The sequence below is a fragment of the Podarcis erhardii genome, assembly GCF_964252035.2.
Source record: "Podarcis erhardii genome assembly, chromosome: 1".
Taxonomy (NCBI): Eukaryota; Metazoa; Chordata; class Lepidosauria; order Squamata; family Lacertidae; genus Podarcis; species Podarcis erhardii.
In genome coordinates, this window is record NC_138497.1 from 45503354 (window position 1) to 45521586 (window position 18233).

The 18233-nt window shown below is 42.1% G+C and overlaps 1 protein-coding gene across 2 annotated transcripts in view; it reads right to left on the reverse strand.

Moving 5' to 3' along the window:
• VPS39 (VPS39 subunit of HOPS complex) overlaps positions 1–18233 on the reverse strand; it is a 33528-nt gene that overhangs the window by 2707 nt on the left and 12588 nt on the right. For both annotated transcript variants that reach the window (XM_081859694.1, XM_081859695.1), the window contains 14 exons: positions 16984–17113; positions 15795–15937; positions 15067–15210; positions 13985–14126; positions 11972–12058; positions 11392–11465; positions 9914–10012; positions 9531–9648; positions 7296–7424; positions 6561–6663; positions 5828–5873; positions 852–1001; positions 363–497; positions 68–159 (listed from right to left, as the gene is read on the reverse strand). In XM_081859694.1, the coding sequence (XP_081715820.1) occupies positions 68–159; positions 363–497; positions 852–1001; positions 5828–5873; positions 6561–6663; positions 7296–7424; positions 9531–9648; positions 9914–10012; positions 11392–11465; positions 11972–12058; positions 13985–14126; positions 15067–15210; positions 15795–15937; positions 16984–17113 (1592 nt within the window). The remainder of the gene's footprint in view (positions 1–67; positions 160–362; positions 498–851; positions 1002–5827; positions 5874–6560; positions 6664–7295; positions 7425–9530; positions 9649–9913; positions 10013–11391; positions 11466–11971; positions 12059–13984; positions 14127–15066; positions 15211–15794; positions 15938–16983; positions 17114–18233) is intronic.

An 18233-nucleotide genomic window follows, 5' to 3' on the forward strand; every position in this document is an offset into this window, starting at 1 on the left:
CTAGCCCACTGCTGCTCTTCCACAAAAATTGTGCAAAAAATCAGATTGAGTAGCAATTTCCACATACCTATTTCCAATCTTCTTTTTACACACACTGCAAAGTTTTTCCTCTGTGATTATACATTTCACTTGCTGGTGTAAAATCCGTTCCTCCTGTACCTATGGCAAAATAAGAACAAATAAAATAGAACATTCCCGCACACCCTGAAGAAATATGAAAATTAAAACTAATTATTGTTGCTGTTTCTTGGTATTACAATTTACCAATTTCTCTACCAAACAACCCCCTCACATACAACAGCCCAACATTTGCTTTAAACATTCCCTTTGATAAATATGGAGAAGTAACATGAACAACATACTCTCAGGAATTCAGCATGGAGAAGGTTTTTTAGTACTTGACTGAATCTTTTCTTCTGGGCATTTTCTTCAAGGACTTTTTCCAGGAAGATTCGAATCTCGCTAATTTGAGTATTTGCTGGGAGGAGGTTTATTGCCTACAGATACAACCAAGGGGAAATTAATATGTTAGGATTCTTCCAAAATACAGTTCCAGTATTCCAACTTTTCATGGTTGTATGGGCGGGGGGAGGAATATATCTTGCAAAATTTCGTATAAATAAATTCACAAGTTATGTGTACGTTAGCTCTTTAAAAAAAAACAAATTCTCTGGATACAGCTTAATTTTCTTTGCAAAGGAAGTGGCCCTTCAAGCAGCTTGTGGAAGAAAAAGGGGCATTCAAACACAAAAGCTAGTTTATTTTAACGCAATATGCAATAGAGGTTTCTTGCATCATATCTACTCCATTCCACAATGCGGTGTGCTTCATTAAAAAATAATAATCCTTACTTTGGTAGTGTCCAACTTGCTGTGATGAAGTTCCAAAACCTGTAATGCAGCCTGGAGATTGGCTTGAGGCTCCAATAGTTTCATCTTGATTGGTCCCAAGCAGTGAACACTAGGTGGTGAGAGGTACATCCGGAGAAGAGACAAGTATACCTGTTTGACACAAAGCAAACCACTGTATTTAAAATCCACTCCAAAATGTCTGGGACTAAGTATGCCACTACACGACAGAGACAGTGCCATCTTATAACAAAACTCTTATCTTGACCATGAAGTATTTACAGCTTTATATAAGCTCTTGCTCAAATGGTATGAACAAGAGTCCACAGCGCTCCTGGGAAAAGTGTTTCCCATTTATTTCAGAAGTTAAAGCTGATCTTTATCTGCGAAAGAAATGCGCTAATTAGTATATTGCAACACCCTTAGGTATTTATGCCTGCAATGGAAGGTATAGTGCAATGCATACGTGTAGAAACAATCCTACTGTACAAAGGTAAAATTAAGTAGCAGACATAAATGTGTGAGCATGCAAACACACCTATTTCCTTGTAAAAACGTAAGAGCCTGCCCATCAGGTCCAGCATCCTGTTCTTACAGTGTCCAACCAGATCCGTGGGAGACCCACAAGCAGAAACTGAGCACAAGAGTGCTCTCCCCTCCTGTTCAGCTGGTACTCGGAAGCATTACATTCTTTTTTTAAAAAAAATAAATTTTTATTAACCAGCCAATCAAATCAAATCACATCACTTAAATTACAAATTACAAAGCCGAATTTTACATTTTTGTTGGGGGGACCCATATTTCAAGATCCGAAGGGGGATTCTGATCATCTTCTTGCTACTGCGTTAATGTCCAAATCAATCCAAATCAGTCCAAACAGAGTTCATAATTCTATCCAGTCTTATCTTGCTGTTTCCACATCACATCTTGTTCATATATTTTCTCTTTTTTCTTTATGATCTCTTCTGATAGTCTCCTTAAGCCGATAAACACCAATAATAATCCTGTGTGAATTTTTCCGTTCTTCCAATCCTCAAATCGAGATGGTTTCCATATATCATTGCCTTCATAGATAACATCACTCTTTCCATCATTAATCTCGCAAAACTGTCGCTCTTAAGTCCCTCTGAGGAGTTTCACCCACAATATAAAAACAACTCTATTTCTCTATTTCTCCTCCCAGACTCAAGTTCTCCGACAGAACTTCCCAATATGGCGACGGCATTTTTAACTGTGTCATTCCAAAGCTCTTATACATTCCACGGTCTTCTTAAAACATGCTTTGGTTCGAAAGTTTATCTCTACACAGCCTTAAATCCACAGCTTAAGTCCTTAAAATGACATTTCTGACTCGTGAGGGGAGGGGATTCTTGTTTAATCACATAAGGAAAGAAAGGAAAGTTTTTTTCCCCCTCCCCCATCAGTCATTTGCCATACCGTGTCTTGGCGTATCTTCTCATGATTTAATCTTGTCTTGTTTTATCAGAGATCTCTTCTGTTAGCAGTCTTTACTCCCCTCCTTCCTTGAAATATGTGCATTCCTTCATCCAAATTGTTTCTTTTGAAGTTCTTGCAGCTAGTGGCGTGGATCAGGGACGGCATCCAGGAGCACCGGAATCCCACAGGAGGGCTTTGTGCCTAGTGCCCCCATCCCCACAAATTTGGGGGTGGTATAGGGCACAGCAGGCAAGGCAGTCCCCCCCACCATCCTGGGGGGTAGGGAGGCTAATTACTCGGAAGCATTACATTCATACCTCATGTTACAGAGGCTTCAGGTTACGTGTTTACAGGTTGCGGACCGAGGGAAACCAGGAAATACCAGAATAGGTTACTTCCAGGTTTCGCCTCTCACGCATGCGCAGAAGAGCTAAATCGTGCTTTGCGCATGCGCAGAAGCGCCAAATCGCGACTGCACCTGCGCAGACCTGTGCTTCAGGATGCGAACGCTGCGGGTTGCGTACATGCCTCTGTCACAGATTACGTCTGCAACCCGAGATTTCACTGTAGTACCTCTGACCGTGGAGCCAGAGCACAGCCATTGTGGCTAGTAGCCCTGCTCCACCCTCCATTTAATCCTCTGTTAGCTACATAGCCTCCTGCTGCCCAAGCCACCACTCCTTTTCCCACCTCACACACAACTGTGATTAATGGGTAGAAAGGGGGCCTTTTGTGTGAGGCTGGCCAACTGAAACCGCACACGCTCAGTCACGCCTGTGCAGTAACTGCCTGAAACAAGTTGGAGGCAAAAGCTGTTAAAAAACTAAACATGGAGGTCAATTGGCCGAGATATTGGGAAATTTTGGAGCAAGAGGGAGACAGATTGAAATTGCAAAGTTTTGAGAAGTTAAAAGGGAAAGTGAGAGACTGGCTTCATTACTATCAGATAATGGAAGTCTTTAAATTAGACAGGAAAGTCGGCTTCCAGGTGGAAAAATCAAAATTAGAAACTGAATTGTTAAAAATCAGCAGCAACTAGGCCCCTGACAACCTTTGAAAACCTCCTCCTAACAACAAAGGGAAATGGTAAAGGGACGGTATCCGCAATATACAAAATACTACTCCAAAATCCCGCAAATCCCCTAGACGCAATCAAAAAACAATGGGAGAATGACATAGGCTATGAGATTAACCCCACTCAATGGACCAGAATGTGGTCTAAACCCCCCTTTAAATCCATATCAACGAAAAGAAAAGAACTCACACTGAAACTCACCTACAGGTGGTACCTAACACCAAGGAAACTAGCGCTAATACACCCAGGAACCTCACCAAAATGCTGGAGAGGGTGCACCTCCACAGGCACATACCTCCACATGTGGTGGGAGTGTCCCAAAATCCAACTATTCTGGACAACAGCCATACAAGAAATATGTAAAATAACAAAGCAAGTATTAGACTTCACCCCAGAATTGGCCCTACTGAACATCTTCCAAGACAACAATGCCCATTTACTCCACAAAGAACTCATAACCCACCTACTTTCAGCAGCCAGAAACACCATAACCAGACACTGGAGAGACCTGTCAGGAGTAAGCATGGACCAATGGTACCAAATAGTATGGGAAACAGCCCTACTAGAAAAATTAACTAACAAACTGAAACTGACACGGGGACAAACAGAAGAAGACACCTTCACCCCGGTATGGCTCCCCTTTATCACATACACAGCCCAACAGGACAATGACAATAATCCACCAAAAGCATACAAATCAATATGGCTAACTTGATCCAAAACACCCACCCACCTCACTCACACATGAAAACAAAGATCACCACAGCCAATCACAAACAAACAATCACATCCTAGGCCAACCCCAACCTCTCTCACCACCAAAGGAACACAAGTGAACAACACAAGCACGCTGACACCAAACTACATACATTAAGCATAATAGAAACACCGCTACCCCACCCCACCCCCATCCATCTCCCCTCCTTCCACCCTCCTTTTTTCTTTTTTTTTTTTCTTTTCTTTTTTCTTCTCCCCCTAATGCCTCAACAAATGAAATGGATTTGTAAAAATGTTATACGGGGGGAAAAAAATACACGAGGCATTACACTTACACTGTAAAACAAGAAAACCCTTAATAAAATATATTTAAGAAAAAAAAAAAAAAGAAACTGAATTGTTAGAGCCTAGTACTAAGAATTTGTCAAGAATGTATAACTTGCTGTTGAAATGGAACACACAAGATGAAATGGTTAAATCTGCAATGATTAAATGGGCGCAGGATATTGGTCATGACATTATGTTTGCTGACCGGGAAAAGTTATGGACCACCGGGATGAAATTTACGGCATGTAATGCCTTGAGAGAAAATATTATGAAAATGATTTATAGGTGGTACATGACCCCAGTCAAACTTGCAAAAATCTATCATTTGCCCGAGAACAAATGTTGGAAGTGTAAAGAAACAGAAGGAACATTCTTTCACCTTTGGTGGACGTGCCCAAGGATTAAGGCTTTCTGGGAACTGATCTATAATGAACTGAAAAAGGTACTTAGGTACACTTTCCCTAAGAAACCAGAGGCCTTTCTCCTGGGCATAATCGGCCAATTGGTGTTAAAGAAGGATAGAACCTTTTTTATGTATGCTACAACAGCAGCAAGAATTCTCATAGCAAAGTACTGGAAGACACAAGACCTACCCACCGTGGAAGAGTGGCAGACGAAAGTGATTGACTACATGGGTTTGGCAGAGATGACGAGCAGAATCCGAGACCAGGGAAGAGCAACGGCGGAAGAAGATTGGACAAAATTTAAAGACTATTTAAAGAAATACTCAAAAATTAGTGAATGCTAGATTGATGTTGAATGAGAAAAATAGGGGTTAACAGCGATAATGGCTAAGTTAAAGAAAATGAGTGTTACTATAATTAATTTGAAAGTAAGGGAGGGATTTGTTAATTAATTAATTCGACACGAGAATGCAGAAAGGGGAGGTATGAGGAAGTCGGGAGAGTAAGGAATATGAAATTAAGAGTTTGAAATTATACGTGTTGCATGTTTTCTATTGTTATGTTTTGTTTGTTACGATAAAAAGTTGTGGAAAATTTAATAAAAATTATCTATAAAAAAAAAGAAACAAGTTTTGTAGCAATATAATGCTAGGAAGCCAAGGCAGATGAAGCTCCTCCACCAGGGGAGAAATGATGGCCTTGGCAATGAGCCCCACTCACCGCTGCAGGGTGCAAAGTTGCTTCAAATACAACAATATATTTTCCAAAGCAATTTGCTTGGAAATAAGAGATTACTTGATTTACACACACACACCGAGAAACACCCGAGTATTTAAATGACTTGAATACTTATAAAATTTCAAGTCTTGCAAGCTCATTTGTTTTGTGCATAAAATCTTTTACTCACTCCAATTACCTGCCATGAAATTTGTTGATGCTACAAACTATGTGACAGAAACAGGATAATTAAAGGAAGCATGTTTTGTAAACTCCAAGATAACAGAAAATAAGCTACTCACATCTTTGCTGCCATCTTTGCTTTTGTCGTAGTGTTTGTGACAGTAACTGAAACACAACAGCATATACAGGAAACTCAGAGTGGCCTTGAAGTCCAGCTTATTTTAAAATTTACATATTTTGACGTATTACCCTACAATTATCAGTGAGTACTGTGCTGCAACCTTCCACCAATAGTTTGACTTTACCCCCAAAGGCAAACTCTTCCACTGTCTCCCGAGGCAGATGGATGCCTATCAACTGGAAAGGCATTTAAACTGATTTCTCAGTTTGCAAATTAAAATGTTAAAAAGGTCTGATCATATGTAAGAAAGAAAAATATTTATGCATACATATTTGCACAATGAATCATATGTCTATGCAACAAAACAAACAAACCAGGGTCGCTTGGTAAGTGCACCTGCTAATTTCTTATGTTCTTAAGACTGTTAATGAACTGGCTACTAGGACCCCTTTGCTAATTACAATTAAGACACACAAGGCTCTCTTCCCCACCATTCATTTGTTCAAATTAGGCTCATTTCCTTTCCAATAGGCTGCGATGTGTGTGTGGTGCCTGCAACAGTTCCTCTAGTTTGCAGATGTGCCACAAAGGCTGGCGACCCCCGATGCAGAGGGGAACAAATTAAGGTGGGACATGACTACATACACCTCCCACTTAAACAGGTAAGAACGTACTAAGTTGGTTTGCTTCTTTAAAAACTAACAAAGTGTTGCTGTTAAGCAAAAACTTACTTTTCAGCCATTTTTGTATCCTTCAGGATGTGAACATATATGAAGAGAGCTTGCTCATGATTTCCCATCCGTCCCAGCAGCAGAGCACGTTCTTCTAGGAGGCCTGCAGGCAGGAGTAGAACAAAAGTAGCTATTATTGCTTTCAACAGCAACACAATTCTGCCAAGTTGGCTATGGGAATTTGTCATGAAAATGAGTAAGAGGACAAGAGCAAACTAAGTAGCAGAGGAAGATTGTCTTTTGTTACAATACCTGGACAGAAGGAAGAGGAAGAGCTCAGTTTATTCTAGAAATCAGTAGCATCACACTGTTGGTTGTTGTTGTTTTTATTCCTCTGTACACCACTTTTCAGTTACCCATAGCTTTTCAACCAAACAGTGAGCATTTTAAACATTGTTCTTCACATAAAACAGTCAATTGTCCTCTATCAACAGTATCAGATGTATTTATAATGGGCCATTATGCAGCATCTCTTCCACCATAGGCCAACACAGACATGCTGCCCTAGGCTCCTTTGGGAGAATGGAGCGGGTGCCAATATAAAATTTAATAATAATAAGGGGAAATCCCTTTACATTACTGAGACATGGATAACTGCTACATTCTCTTTTCCAGCATTTAAAATGTCTTAAAAAATTTTTTAAAGGACTAAAGAAAAATACGATTCCACTGCAATAACTATAGCTAATTGCCCCCAGCAATGAAGGAGATCAATATGGCTGCACCATCTCTTACCATCAAAGGGGAAGTCACTGATGAGCTGCTCAGCATTGTAGCAACTGGAAGTCTCAAGGAAGAAAAGAAGTTTTTGCCGATACTCTCCGAGTTCCCCCTCCTCTTCTCCAGCTGCCACCGGTGGTTTATCTGAAACAGATGGTTAGCATCAGCAAATGTGAAGCCATAAAATGAAGTTATCTGAAGTCCCACTCCCATTAGACAGGAGACCCACTGAAACAAAGATGCTTCTGAACATCTCATGCACAGTAAAATTTAATAATGTTCCTAATAGTGCACAACTGAGATACATTACCTAACAGTAGCTGCTTACAGTCTGCAATCTACAGAATCACCCTTGTGTTTAAAAACAAAGGTCCATCTAATCCAGTGTTTCCCAACCTTTTTTGGGCAAAGGCACACTTGTTTCATGAAAAAAATCTCGAGGCACACCACCATTAGAAAATGTTTAAAAAATTAACTCTGTGCCTATATTGACTATATATACAGTGGTGCCCCGCAAGACGAATGCCTCGCAAGACTGAAAACCCGCAAGACGAAAGGGTTTTCCGTTTTTTGAGGCACTTCGCAAGATGAATTTCCCTATGGGCTTGCTTCGCAAGAAGAAAGCCTATAGGGAAATCTCCGGGGACCTCTTTTAAATGCTGGCGGTGGGGAGCAAAGCCTTCCCCCCCCTCCGGCCTTCAGAAGAGGTCCAGGAAGGCCGGCGGGGGCCGAAAGGCTTTGCTCCCCACCGCCAGCATTTTAAAAGCAGTCCGGGATAGCAGGGAAGCGCTTCCCGCTATCCTGGACGGCTTTTGAAGGCAGGCGGGGGGAGCAAAGACTTTTGTTCCCCCGCCCGCCTTCAGAAGAGGTCCAGGACCTCTTCTGAAGGCTGGCGGGGGGTGAAAGTTTTTGCTCCCCCCTGCCTGCCTTCCCGGGAGAGCGGAGAAACGCAGCGTGTTTCTCCGCTGTCCTGGACGGCTTTTGAAGGCAGGCGGGGGGAGCAAAGACTTTCGCCCCCCGCCCGCCTTCAGAAGAGGTCCAGGACCTCTTCTGAAGGCGGGCGGGGGGCAAAAGTCTTTGCTCCCCCCTGCCTGCCTTCCCGGGAGAGCGGAGAAACGCAGCATGTTTCTCCTCTGTCCCGGACGGCTTTTGAAGGGGGGGAGCAAAGACTTTCCGCTCTCCCGGGAAGGCAGGCACGGGGGAGCAAAGACCTTTGCCCCCCGCCCGCCTTCAGAAGAGGCCCTGGACCTCTTCTGAAGGCGGGCGGGGGGCGAAAGTCTTTGCTCCCCTCTGCCTGCCTTCAAAAGCTGTCCGGGACAGCGGAGAAACACGCTGCGTTTCTCCGCTCTCCCGGGAAGGCAGGCAGGGGGGAGCAAAGACTTTTGCCCCCCGCCAGCCTTCAGAAGAGGTCCTGGACCTCTTCTGAAGGCGGGCGGGGAGCAAAAGTCTTTGTCCCCCCTGCCTGCCTTCCCGGGGGCTTTTAAATCGCCCCGGGACAGCGGAGAAGTCCTCCGCTGTCCCGGGGCGATTTTTAAATGCTGGCGGTGCACTTCTTGCAGCCGGGTCCCAGGCCCAAGCTGGGCGGGCGAAACCCCGACGGATGCCGGCCTGAGGCGCGCCTAACCCTGCCCCGCCGCAGGGTCGAGGCCTAGCCCTCCTCCAACTGCCCTGCTCCCCGTGCCCGTTTCCTCCGAGGTAAGTGGCTCCAGTGGAGCTGCCTCCCGCCGCGCGCGGACTGGGCGCCCCGGGAAGGCGCAGCGGCGCCCCGACCGCCCCTCTCCGCCTGCGCTCGCTCCTCAGCCGGGCCAGCGGAGCACCGCCTGCCCAGCGCCCGCCACCCAATCGCGCGTCCTGGCGGCGGGAGGAGGGGGCGGCGTCGGCGCCCGGAGCCTGTGAGCCGAGGCGATGTGGGCCGGGCCTAAGCGCTGCCTCTGCCGTCCTTGCTGCCGCTGCTGCCGCCGCCGCCATAATGCTTGTTTGCTTTCAATGAGTGTGCCCTCCCACGGCACACCAGGCAACGTCTCGCGGCACACTAGTGTGCCGCGGAACACCGGTTGGGAAACACTGATCTAATCCACCTTCCTGTCCTCACAGTGGCCAATCCAACAGTTCTCTCCCCACCTGCAATTGCCAGCAACTGGTATTCAGAAGCATGCTGCCTCCGATTCTTTTATTCAACTACCTCTTCTCCATAGTTTGTCCCATATTTTCTTATTTTGGCACACTGAAGTAGACCAGGGGTGAAAATACCTGGAGGAAAGGAGCTGAGATATTCCTTCATTAATCCTTGCACTTTTTCACAGTAGAGCTGAATCAGGCAGTTGTGGAACTCTGAACCAGCCTCTTCCCAGGTTTGGATTATATGTTCCTGTAAATACATGTCCACAATCCATGTATGACAGCTGACCGTAGAAGACCCATCAATATTTCAATGTGTGTTCAAGAGAAGCCACTTTTTTCTTCCTTCATATAAACGAGGAATCCTACAAAAATGGCTACATACGTCCTGGATTAGCTACTGCTACATGTTTATAATTTGCTCACCTTCAAAAATTGTGTCAGATAGATCTAGAAGTCAGACACAAATTGCTGTTATCGGAAGAGGGCATACAGGTAACAGCATGAGTTCTTACCAAGTACGGAACAGCCAGGTTTTTAAAGTTCTCTATCAAGAAACTGAGGACCTTGTTTCTTGGAAGCGATTCCACTTCAGGAAGATCTTCTGTAAATATCTGCCAGTCAAAAAGGTTGAATTTCACAAAGTTAATTTGTGTACATTTACACTCATTTTTCCAAGGGAAGTCAAACAATTCAATTCACAAGCCCCCAAAATGACACTCAATATCTTTCTGAAGGAGCAGCAGCAATTAAGCTTCAACCTTTTCCAGCTGAAAGCACAATATACAAACACAGAACACTGCGAGTAAACCTCTTGCCCTATTTCTCTGTATCAGCAAGTAGCATTCTATAGCCAGTGTCCCTATTAAACTGAGATATTGCATGCATTCATGACCTCCACTTATTGACCGGGTTCTGGAAAGGAACTTGCAGCCACTTTGCTTCTTCCTGGTCCTACTATTGTGCCACACTGAACTAACCCAGGGTTTGGCTTAGCACGTCATGTGAACTGGGACTTTTGGTTAAGCTCTCCCCGCCCTAACCACAAGCTGTAGTCAAGGTTTGTTCTTGACTGGACGTTCTTCTCTAGAACTGCTTGCAGCCTTGGTAAGTCATAGTTTGGCTTACCAGGTTGTGCAAACCAGGCCACATTCAGCACAGCAACAGGCAATTCTTGTCTTCTAAAACCAAACAACGAGAACTGATGCAACTCAAGCATTGGTGAAACCTCACTCAGAGCTACCAACTTCATCCTGTCTTTCGGTGACTGGGATCAAAAAGCTATTGTGGGTTTGATGTACCCTAGATATCATTTCACAGCTTCTTTTTGCTTTCATTAGTCAACTCTAGACATTACTGGTAAGTAAGGATAAGCGAGATAAGCTTTCAATAAAGTAAGGGAATGCATTTTTCAAGTACTGCAAAGCTGCTGCATACAAACAGATAATCTGAGTTATTGCTAACTTGTAAGTGTGGCTTATGTCAACATGTTATGGTAGATATTACTATATTTACTCTAATCTAACGCTCACCTTTTTTGGGCCAAATTATGAAAATTAAGGTGTGCATTAGATTCAATGGCAGATTTACATTTGCCAGCAAATAGTTTTTTTTAGTTTCAAGGTTCTGAAAATTAAGGTGCACATTAGATTTGATGGTGCATTAGACTTGAGTAAATATAGTATATGCAGCAGCTTTCTTTTTGGAACTCGTGAGGTAGAATGGTCAGTGTTTACAAATCTATGTGAGAGAGGCTGTATATAGCCACACAGGAAAAGCTACTATTTAGAGCAATTTATAAGGGTCTTTGTGTGGACCCAGAACACTTAAAGCAGCCCTTTATTTACAACTATGATAGCTTTATGAGTGTGAACTAAGCAAGCAAAATATTAGAAGGACCTGCCTAATATTATTTGCTTTACTATCAGTGCAGTCAGTAGGCACACCCTAATTCTCTCCACCTTTATTTTCAAATGTGACCAAGTGTGCTTACTTTCAATCCATCTTCAGGAAAGTCTCTAAGTACCCAAACAGAATAGGAGAATATTAAGTTCAAGTTGTCTGTGCCTAGAATAAGAAACAAAGCAAAATGGAATTGAACTAGACTGCAAGCTATAGAGTAAGGTGTAAATGACAACTAGAGCCATCACTTTTTAAATTTTTTTTTTAAAGGCACTTTTTACAAGCCACCTTGAGCCTTTTAGGGAAAAATTACCCTGCTGGGATGCCTTTCTCTGAATATTAGGACATGACTGTTAATGCCACCATAATTTCTAATGCTGCTCCCAAAGAAGCCTATCAGGCTTAAGCTCCATCTCTGAGAGATCAAGAGAACCCACTTCACTTAAAATTTTGGGCTAAGTTGACTGATGTCCACAGGTTTTCATATTTTTACTGTATGGTCAACCAAATTTATGAAACTGATTCATAACTGATTCATTCTGTGAATTATTTTGGAGTGTGGGGTGTTTTTTTCCCATTTGTCTTTTGTGAGCCACCACAATCTACTGTATTTGTTCCATGGAAAGGTAGGACAAGATGTGAAAACAGAAGATATATTCATCTGCACTCACCCAAGTGTTGCAAATACTGCACGGTCCTCTCATGGCCCTTCAAAGGGGAGTTAGCTTTCTTTGACTGATCCACTAGCACCTGCAAAGCTGCAGAAAAACAGAAGAAAGACCTATTGGGATTTTCCTTTAGTTACCCATGACCAAGGCTCCTCAGTTAATATGAAGAACTGTGTGCTTTGTGCCCTGACAAACCAGAAGCAGTCTTCTCCTACATAAACACACACAATATTGTTTGGTAGAGATGAGCATGAAGATTGGGATCTACTGATAAATCTCTGGGTGTTTTGCAGTCATGTGGCAAGAATTTCTGAGTCCCGATTGTTTACAGCAGCAACAAAATGACTTTCCCCACCTAAACTAGACTGCTGAAATGAAGAAAACTAAGTAGTATTGGACTTTTGTGTGAAAAGACAGCAAGTTCACCTCAATTTCAGCACTGAAAACAAGTTTTCAGGCTCAGAATGGAATTTATTCTTTAATCCTGTCTGTACGTAGTTTGCACCAGAATCTGGTTGCTGGACAAACTAGATCCAACAGGCCAGGAGTCTGTTCACTCTTGAGCAAAAGGTCAAGACAGTACTTTGAATTCTATTTTTAACATCCACATGTCTGTAACGTAACATATGCTACTATGAAAGCTTCTTGCATGCTTCCTCTTTCTTTTTACCCCTGCCTCTGGGAATTTATTTGCCTGCCATTCCCTATGCTGTTCTGCCCTGGATATGGAAGTATTGGGAAACAAAATGCCCTAAAGCCAGTTTCCTAACAGAAGAGCGTAGCAACAGCAGTAGAATGGCTATCCAGTAAGAGTTAATTGACAGAGAAACATGAACAGCACAAAAAGATAAAATTCACAGCATCAAGAGTATCCTTTTGATGTAGCTTTGTCTTTGCCCTATGAAGCCATTTGATATTGTAAAGTTGCAATTAAAGTTAAAATAGTGTAATACAAAAGGTCTGTTGAGATTGCAAACTAAAGGGTCCCCTCAATGCAGATGCCCACCCCCACCCCTTCCCGGCTTCAAATAACAGCTCTGTATCTTTATACTAGAAACCCTCATGCCATCATTATCTATTTTTATCCACTCAGGCCTTTGATAACTATGGCTTCTATGGTGGAGTTCATCTTTTAGTGGGGTGGGTAGGACTTCCATCATGTTATTGGGTGGGCATTTTAGATATTTTGTATTATCTGTTGTTTTACCTTCCCAGCTTCCACTGTTTTTATCGGTTATATTTTATCTTAAGTCACTCTGAGACTCACTTTTTTGGGGATAAAAGGCAACAAACAAATATAAATAATAATAATATATTCAAATCTTGAAACATGGTGTTAGCAACCTACTTGTCAGTTCTGTCCCTTCAAATGCTGGTGCCCTTCCCTGTCTCTCCCACAACTGAGAGACCATAACATGATGCATAGGGCCAAACTGCTACACACTGACCTAAATAAAAGCACATCTAAGGGGCATTAGAAAAACGTGCCCCAAACAATATACAGTGGTACCTCGCAAGACGAATGCCTCGTAAAACGAAAAACTCGCAAGACGAAAGAGTTTTTCAGTTTTGAGTTGCTTCGCAAGACGAATTTCCCTATGGGCTTGCTTTGCAAGATGAAAACGTCTTGCAAGTTTGTTTCCTTTTTCTTAAAACCGTTAATACCCAGGGTGCATTCAGGGGGTGCAGTTGCGACTTGACTTCGAGGAGCAACTCATAGCACGCGGTGTGGTAGCCTTTTTTGAGGTTTTTGAAGACTTTGGTGATTTTTGAAGCTTTTCCAAAATCCGTGCTTCGCAAGATGAAAAATTCGCAAGATGAAAAAACTCGCAGAACGAATTAATTTCGTCTTGCGAGGTACCACTGTAGCAGCTACATTTTTTGAAGTGACCCAAATGGCAGAGATCATTAAATAATACTTTTGGGCACCTTTTAGCCAGGATAGATCTAAGCCAGGCCAGATAGGTTTACAAGGTCTATCTTACATACAAATTGATTCCCATCCCCCAAACTTACCTTTCTCATGCAGACCTTTCTTCTCATACAGTATGATCAGCTCGCTGTATTTGTGAGCTTTCTTGAGCACATGCTCACTTTCTTCTATGTGGCAGTGATTGTTCTCCAGTCGCAACAGTGGTGCCACTAGGGCCACATTGGTCTGTCAGTAAGGAGGAGCAATTTGAGGGAATCAGAAACAGTTTACTATGAACCAAAAGAGGCATGCATTTATAACCAGGGAAAGGAAGATACTTATCACAAATCTAAGTATTTATTTAAAAACAAGTCTTCACATGTAGTAGGGCTTTAGTTTGTTAGTCTTTTATTCCATTTTTTTATTTTAAAAAAATTAAGCAAGGGAAAACAGTAATATTCCAGTTACAGATAGGTAGCCGTGTTGGTCTGCCATAGTCAAAACAAAACAAATTCCTTCCAGTAGCACCTTAAAGACCAACTAAGTCAGTTCTTGTATCTGAAGAAGTGTGCATGCACACGAAAGCTCATACCAAGAACTGACTTAGTTGGTCTTTAAGGTGCTACTGGAAGGAATTTGTTTTGTTTTTAATAATATTTCAGGGTATTTACTCTCCTCCTGAAAAAAAAAAAAACCATGCAAGCACTTTCCTTCATATTCAGATTTGTATCTCAAACAACCAGACAACCAATTCCACCGGCCCCTTTTCTTGTTTAGTAAGAGATTGCCGTATTAAGAACAAACAACAGCAAACAACAGAGACCAAATGACAGTTACTAAGATTCAGCATGACCAAAACAAACCCATCATATATTTAATTTCTCCTCTGAATATTCATGTCTTCTAAAAATCTTGGTGCAATTTAAAGGCAAGCAGGATATATTTAAGCTGTGAAGAGTTTCAAAGAAGATACTGACCACAGCTTAGATTGCACCCAGGAAAGATCTGAGATAAGCGCAGCTGCCCCAAAGTGTTGCGTCTGTTTTCACCTTTAGTATTTTAAGCTTAAAGAGGGACAAACTCAATCTAAACCCTTGCCACTATTAGTCCTGCATTTCCAATACCAAAACCCTAAATGCCTGGTTTGAGGAAGACACGTGCATTTCAGAAAATGCAGAGAACTCACATGGAGGTAGCATTTCAACAGAGTGGTATCAATGATCTGCAGCAACTTCTTCTTTGATTTGATGGTGGGAGTCCCCTCCATGAGGGGAGAAGTGCTGGACTGATGGTCTGAGTCATTCAGCTTTTTCACTAACTGACTTCTTTTCTGCAGAAATTAAGAGTCAAAAGAAGTGAAGTCATGCCACGCCTCATCCACATTACCTCCGAGAAAAACTGCATGTGACTGCAACCTTTTTATCCACATGGGTTCAGACAACCTGCATTTGCTTGTTAGTTCTTGTTGTACTGGCTTCTCCCATTTTTCTCCTTATTCTAATATTCTGTTAACCTTGAAGCCCCTTCCCCTTCTCTCTGCACATGGTCAACATTTAGACTTAAGCTCACTGGGCAGAGGGAGATGTCTTTCATGTGTTTGTTACTCTGTCCAGTACTGCGTATGCTGACAGTGCTATATGAACAGCAAAGAAAGAGCTGACGCAGCGTATGATAATGAATCCCACCCACCCCATGGCAATGTGCCTTTTTTAAGCGTGAAACCTTTTCATGAGACTGCTCTGTTATGTACAAGAGATCATGCATCACACCCTCCTTTTAACATGTTAGGTGAGGCCATAGCTGCTAAGCTCAAAACACATGAAAAATAATTTCAGAAGGTCCTGCAATGTCAAAACTGTCACATGACCATCTACTACCAAAAATAGGATGCTCAAGGAGGCGCTAAACACTTACCTGTGTTAGGTAGTCTATAAGTGCCAAGTGTGCTTTTTCCAGCTCTGCTGGAGACAGAACTGGAACAGGGTTGGGATACTGGAGCTGTTTCTTGTAATCACTTGGCAACAGTTCGGGATAGAGACCCATGACATGGGTAGGATCTAAACAAAATATATGACTGTAGTTAAGTCACAAAAATTCCAAACTATACTTCAAAGTGTATTCTGTTTTCAAACTCAATACAGTGGTGCCTCGCAAGACGAAATTAATCTGTTCCGTGAGGCTCTTCGTATAGCGGCTTTTTCGTCTTGCGAAGCAAGCCCATTGACAGCTTAGCAGGTTAGCGCTATTAGCGGTTTAGCGCCTTTTAGCAGATCAGCTGATAAGCGGCTTATCAGCGGATCAGCTGATAAGCGGCTTAGGAAAAGGGGGGGAAAACCCGCAGGAACTTGCAAGACATTTCGTCTTGCGAAGCAAGCCCATAGGGAAATTTGTTTTGCGAAGCGCCTCCAAAAATGGAAAACCCTTTCGTCTAGCGGGTTTTCTGTCTTGCGAGGCGTTCATCTTGCGGGGCACCACTGTACTACCAAGTTTCCAGTTACAAGTTACCATAAACAATATGAAGGATCTCAGACTGCAAGTTAGAAGGCAGGAAATTTCACATTTCCACAGCTTCCATCAACAAACTGGTCCCTTGGCCAACTGTTCTTATGGCCAGCTTTCACAGACGATGGTAAATGTTTCCATGTAAATGTTTCCATGGTAGCTCCATTGAGAGTGGTAGAGATATAAGATTTGAGAGTTTATTACTACATGGATTGAAAGTATACAATCTGGTCGGACCAGAGCTATAGGGATGTCTCATACAACAGAAGCCTCACACTTGCCATGCATAAGAATTTCAAGTGGCCTTCTACATGGGTACTTTAGGACACATTTCCTGATATCTAGCCATAGGCTGCTTTCCTCCAGTCTGACCAGTGACCACAGCTCAATGCCATGTGAATTTGCCATTAAGTAGATGTCATTTTAGTTGTGATCTTGAGGTCAACATGAACTGTTTCAGGAGAGGTCATTCTCCAGTGGACATTAGGATTCCACCTAGTGCAATAACATTCTGCTTCCATTCTGCTTTGAAGACTTTAGAGGTCACAGCAATCTCCCATACCTATCTGTCTATTAAGTCCAGGCTACACAACTAACTTACCTGTCCCAAGCTTGGCAAAGACTTGCATGGATTCATCAAAGCGCTTTTGGCAGAAAAGGTTGAAGGCATACAGATTCTTAATATGGTGGATTTGTTGTCGCTTTTCAGTATCAGAGTCATCCTTCATATCCTAACAAGTACAAAAACAGGCAAAATATTTAAGAAGTGTTACTCTTTAAAGAATGTAAGATAGTTCCAGTATTTAAAAGAAAATATGTAAGTGTAAAGGCTGTAAGCCTCTTGAAATGAGCACACAGTTTTAAGCAAACTGCTCAGAAATAGTAAAAAAGTACTAGTAAAAAAAGAGGAATGTGCTTCAGTAGGAGAAACAAGGTTTCTATCTATGTTTATACAGTAACAAGAGCAGCTCAAGTCTGAATCGCATGTATCCTGTTTCACTCATGCACACGAGTGAGAAATACCGACAAATGATTGAGAATTTTAATTTGTTCTTGCACCCAGGCATCAATGTAAACTGCTCACATCATGTATTTTTGACCCCACAATATTTTTGCGATCCAAAAATATCATTTCAGTTTAAAAGAGAAGTCTTGGCACTCGCAACAAAGAGTCACCATTATTCATAAACTACATGGAGGAAACACGGACTTGTTGATAAAAACCTCCAGTTAGTAACTGCTATTTAATCCAAGTATATGCAATCAATAACATTTTGTGTTGACAGAAATATCTGTCATGTCAGTTTCTGGCAGACAGATAACATTTTAATTCAGAAAATGCCTGTTATCAGGTCAAGTATGCTTATAGGAAGAAAGTACTGAAATGTACAAAATTCTTCAGAGAGTTCAGCAGAAACACAAAACCTTCCCATCTTCATAAGCAGCTGATCCAGTAAAAGTTATAGTTGAAGTCTTTCCCCACTCCTTTATCTTGCAGTTGTTGCATCGCAAGACAAGTTTGCATTCTCAGTATAACTGTTACAAATATTTATGCAATATTAAACTAAACATACAGCATGTTAAATACTTCATAGCACTAAATCTGGAAAAAAGGGAATGCATTGCATGATCTTGAAAGAAAGATAATCAACTAATTGTTCTACCAAATATTTATGCTAATTTCTGAAAAGGTCACAGAGTTGCCTTAGGCAAGTCACATGTTCCCAGTGCAGGTTTATTTTTCACAAAAGTGGCTTATACTAAACAGGACTGCAAGGGAATTTGAGCCATGGACTGTAAATAAATACACATACTAGAAGCACATATCTTGCACATTCATTATTACTTTTC